Source organism: Triticum dicoccoides, chromosome 2B (genome assembly GCF_002162155.2).
Source record: "Triticum dicoccoides isolate Atlit2015 ecotype Zavitan chromosome 2B, WEW_v2.0, whole genome shotgun sequence".
Taxonomy (NCBI): domain Eukaryota; kingdom Viridiplantae; phylum Streptophyta; class Magnoliopsida; order Poales; family Poaceae; genus Triticum; species Triticum dicoccoides.
The window spans coordinates 411871942-411876716 of NC_041383.1; the positions used below are offsets into that span (position 1 = coordinate 411871942).

At 43.7% G+C, this 4775-nt stretch overlaps 1 protein-coding gene across 1 annotated transcript; it reads right to left on the reverse strand.

The window, feature by feature from the left end:
* Nucleotides 1-504: 504 nt before the first annotated feature.
* LOC119363951 (probable proline transporter 2) lies at nt 505-4453 on the reverse strand. The gene is made up of 8 exons (XM_037629326.1): nt 4079-4453; nt 3332-3545; nt 2701-2925; nt 2307-2401; nt 1921-2110; nt 1654-1778; nt 1356-1571; nt 505-1260 (listed from the first exon to the last, which is right to left on the reverse strand). The coding sequence occupies exons 1-8, from the start codon at nt 4082-4084 to the stop codon at nt 880-882; spliced, it is 1452 nt and encodes a 483-aa protein (XP_037485223.1). The 5' UTR covers nt 4085-4453; the 3' UTR covers nt 505-879.
* Between the last annotated feature and the right edge of the window lie 322 nt (nt 4454-4775).

Consider the following 4775-nt stretch of genomic DNA (forward strand, 5'->3'; position numbering starts at 1 on the left):
CCCAGTCCGGTTGGAGAGACTCTTAGGACTTGGTAGGAGCCGTGGCAAGAGCTCAACACCGTTGTCCTCATTCTTCACCATCATGAGTCCACAACCCCCTGGCCTTCTCTTCCTTGTTCCCTCCGCCGTCGGATGCAGACCTTAGGTTATTCCAAATGCGGAAGGTGGTATAGAGCACGATGATGACACCGGTGATCGAGAAGAGGAGGGCAACTAACAGTGCAGTTACAGGCGGCATAGTGGAACGCAAAAGTAAGATAGATATTCCATGGAGGGACGTAGCAAGAAAACAGAAGTGAGAGGAAGGTCAGACGAAGAGGAGCTAAACTACTCCCTCTTTCCCATAATATAAGTGTTTTCTACACTAGTGTAGTGTCGAAAACGCTCTTATATTATGGGATGGAGGGAGTATTACACTAACTTTTTATGTAGGAGAGATAACAAAGCTTATAATTATCATTTTTAGTGAAACCAGAGCTTATAACACTGCTAACATGTGACACACGTGGCAAGCAATCCAAACTATTCAAAAGAGCTTATAACTCCGCTCAACTCTCTGCAGGCCGCACTGGGCTGACCTACATACACACCTAGCCCAATGCTCAATGAACTTAATGCACACCTAAGACCCAAACAGCTTGGCTAGCCAGCAGGGCAGTTGGAGCCTTTTCCTAAAGCTTATGGCTGCGCCGCACCCATGTCCAAAGTAGCGGTGCTGACAAAAGCTTACCCAAATAGATATTTCAGACATTCGGGCAATGTTTAGGCAGCCACACATACACTGATGCTATTTTATCTCAATAACGAGCGTGTAAAATACTCTATTGACCTAACCCATCCTATAATATATGAAAATCTAGAGCTGACTAGAGATTGGCCTCACATATCAGCAAATAAGTGGTAGGTACTGGAATCCAGTATGATAAGCCTGAGCGCGGCGGCTGCAGCCGTGACCGACAACAAGCTGAACCCAACAACATTCAGCCAGTGCCAACCTTTCTGGAAGGCAGAAAGTTTGGGCCCCTTCACCATCAGGTACATGTGGTTGGCAAGAACGAACGTGAGGGGGAAGGTGCTCAGGGCGCCGGTCAGGCTCATGAAGTCACCAAGGAACGGGAGCATCGCAGCCACCAACGTGTTCACCGCCAGGTAGCCTCCTCTCACACCAACTCTGAACACAACATTATGGATTGCAAAAGGCCCACCGTGTCCGCTGCCGAATCTTGTGTCCAAGTACTCATACATTGGGCTTGCAAATATCTAGAAAAGAAACTCAAATGTTAGTTCAGCGAGGGGAAATCATCAACTTTGAGATGGATTGCTTTTTGGACTATGAAGTACGAAGGTAGACCTACATGTAATGCTATGACAGTCTGAAGAAAGGCCGAGAGATTTGCCACAACTTTTATCCAAGCTGGACCATGAACGCTATTCAGTAGATAACTCGAGGTTGATGATCCGTAAGCCCAGTATCCCATAAAGGTCACAGCATACAGAGGCAACGAACCAACAGTGAACTGGAACCAGAGAGCTTTCTCCATGTTCTTGACCACAGGAGGCCTTATGGTTGCCTGCAATGTATATGAGTCACATAAGGTAATCTGATGGCACATAAACTAGTCGGTACCCTTATGTGCTACTACAATGACTCACTTGAATTTCTGGTAGCATTCCAGTGTTGTACGCAAATACAAGATTTGCTACAGCACCTATCGTAGTGAAGACTCTAGTTGACTCTGATCCAGGAATACTGTAATCTTTTGCAGGTGCTGTTATGCCTTGAAAAAATCAAGTAATGAGAGAAAATGTCATGTTGAAGAAACCTAAAGCATATTTATGGTATGACAACAAATAGAATGCATACGAAATTATGGTACGAAATATGCCAAGACAGCTGAACAAGGCAGCAAAGGATAATACCATCTCTGAGCGACAGCACAAATGCTATCACGATATAGATGAGACTGAAAACAGTGGAGAATCCCAACCAAATTCGGAGAGCAGATAGGTAAGGAATTCCAAATGCAAAAAGAGCACAGACAAACCCAGATAATGCTATGCAGTAGGGAAGTTTGAGAAGTCCGTCATCTCTAAAGAGTACGTATATTGCCTGAAGAGAAGAAATCACATCACAAATAAGCCTTGGGAGGACAAAACATCACAAGTATCTTCGCACAACATAAGATCTACAATTTAACTGTTTCCCGTGGAAAGAAATCAACGGATGGATTACCAGCATATGTTTTGAACACATATATTTTAACCAGATTGGTTAAGTTAGGTGCTAGTGGATACGCTATTCATACCTTCAGTGCTTGGCCAGCTAAGATGATAAAGCCAGTGTTGATCATGAAAAGATTAATATACTGCAGAGCCCATGTAAGCGCATACATTTTTCTTCCTGTAATCACCAAAATAAAGGTAAGCTAATTATGTTGGGACAAACAAATTGCATTCGAATTCTATCCAGATAAAAAAAATCCCAACTGGAGCGGTAAAAAGGGAAGTGGTGTCCAAATGGCAAACAACTAGATTAGAACGAGGTACTATGTATCTTTGACCCAAGGTCTCAACAACCACAATATGCACTCTACAACTAGGACATATGGGTGTCCTCAAAATCAAATAGAGCAATCTCCAGTTTATTAAACATTACGTCTATCTCATTAGAATGTGGGGATAGAGTGTATGAATATGTACCATATATATGTCCAGCAAGATCTCTGTATCTAATATGGCGTTTCCCACCAATTTCATGAAGGCGACCAAGCAGAGCATTTGCATACATCGAGATTGCAGCAGCCAGGATCAAGCCGCATGTTCCACCAATCCAGCCCAAAGGGACCATAATCGACCCAGAGTATCCAAGAACATATGCACTATTGACCCCTGTTGTCAGAACAAATCCAACTTGATACCAAGGATCTGAAAACGAGCAGAATCTTCCGTGAGTTAAACAGTCACAGATACAAGAACTGCATTCAGAAGAAAACGATTAATGCGCATAACATTTTAAGGTTCTGAACCCAGATCGGAGGAAGCAGTGGGACGGGCCATCACCGAAAATGCAGATTAAATCAGCATTTATTTTTTATTTTTTGTCTTCCCATGATCAAAGTATGATGAATGTAAAAACCCTTGGAACGTTACAGAAATCAGTTGGGTTAACATGGTATTAATTTGATAGCAGAAGATACTATTGATAGGCATTTGAGTTGATGGCAACAGAGTGATTAAGATGCAGAGGGAGTATCAGATTCACATAGCCAACAAGCAGTTTGGTGAGCTATCCTTGTTATCACGGAGGGAAGAGTGAGGTAGAAATGGTTACCAACGCTAATCTGGTGGGCCGTATCATCAGAAACGTCGAGCCTGTCGACCTTTTCATCGTCGGCCATCTTGCAGGGCAGCAGCGGCGCCCTGTCAGTGTCCCCTGAGCCAGGCAAGCAAGACGAGGAAGAGGTTGACGCCCAGGAAGAAGAAGCGGGGGGAGAAGAGTTGGAGAGTGCTTCCTCGTCGTGCTGTTGCTGCTGCCGCTTCGTGGCCTATAAAAAGGAAGCCGCAGACGTCAGAAAAGTAGCATGCGACAACTGAATTTGGGGTTTTTCTTTCTTCTAAGAGAGAAAAACTTGATTAATTTCTCATTTTCACTCCACATCCAAAAAAAACATGCATATCTATATTAATAACCTATTAAATTCCTCCTTTGTAGTACTACACATGATCCATAGCACAGTTTGTGAAAAATAATAAAAGTAGCACTCCATGTCAGAATATTAATAATGATCACAACAATAATAGTAACAACAATATCAGTAATAATAATAATACAACTAATCTTTCTGATAAAACAATAATACAACACCTGCTATTCAGCAATTACATACTAATAATAATTATTCGTAATTATTATTATTATTGAAGAGATCAATCCATGTCAGAATAAAGGCATTAGTCCATTCATCCGATTCTGTAGCAGAATAGGTTCGTTCGTTCTGTGCGCCGAGCTATCTACTATGTAATAATCTAGTAAAAGTAGTGGAAAGGGGGGAAGGAAAGAAAGAGAATCCCCACTCACATCCATCTGAAAGGCAGCCGGGCGGGGGCGGGGCGGGGCGGGACTTCCTTTTGGATTTGTTATTAATGCCTTCCTCCTTTGAATTCAATCTGAAGAAGAAAAAAGAGAATGGAATGGAATGGAATCGATCCCCTCCGCCTCCCCCTCCCCACTAACACCACCCCTTTAATTCTCCGCCGACGGTGCCGGCTATGATGATTGATGGCAGCAGCTGCGGCAGAGGGTTGAGAGTTGAGATTAGAATAGGGCCGCGGCAGCAGCAACCGCTCGTCGTAGCTGGCTAGTGCTGCACCGCCGCGGCTCTACCTAGGTAGCTAGTGCTGTATAACAAGGCCGAGGGGGAGGGGGAGGGGGCGGGGGCGGGGGAGGAAGAATAGGAGGGAGGTTGTGCCCGTCTACTGGACTCTCCTTTGTTTATCAAGACCGCAAGGAAGATCGAGTGGAGTTGGTTCATTTGTTAGTTAGTCGCGATTTTTCTGGCAACGTACCAGCAAGCGGTTAGTAGTTTGTTACGGCGAAAAAATCCCAACCTCACTTACCGTTATGTATATCTATCTATCTACTATCTACTAATCCTACGAGAGGGATTTTTATCTCCCTACAACTTTTTTTTTCGCGAATATGCGGAAGCGTATCATTTCATTGATAGGAAGGGAAGCGGGAGAGTACATGGGATCAAATTACACAAGCGTAATCG

Coding starts and splice junctions, on each gene's coding strand:
- LOC119363951 (XM_037629326.1), bottom strand. Junction 2,402..2,700: donor TCTTGCTGGACATATATATG/GTACATATTCAT, acceptor TGGTGATTACAG/GAAGAAAAATGTATGCGCTT. Junction 1,261..1,355: donor AGACTGTCATAGCATTACAT/GTAGGTCTACCT, acceptor TTTCTTTTCTAG/ATATTTGCAAGCCCAATGTA.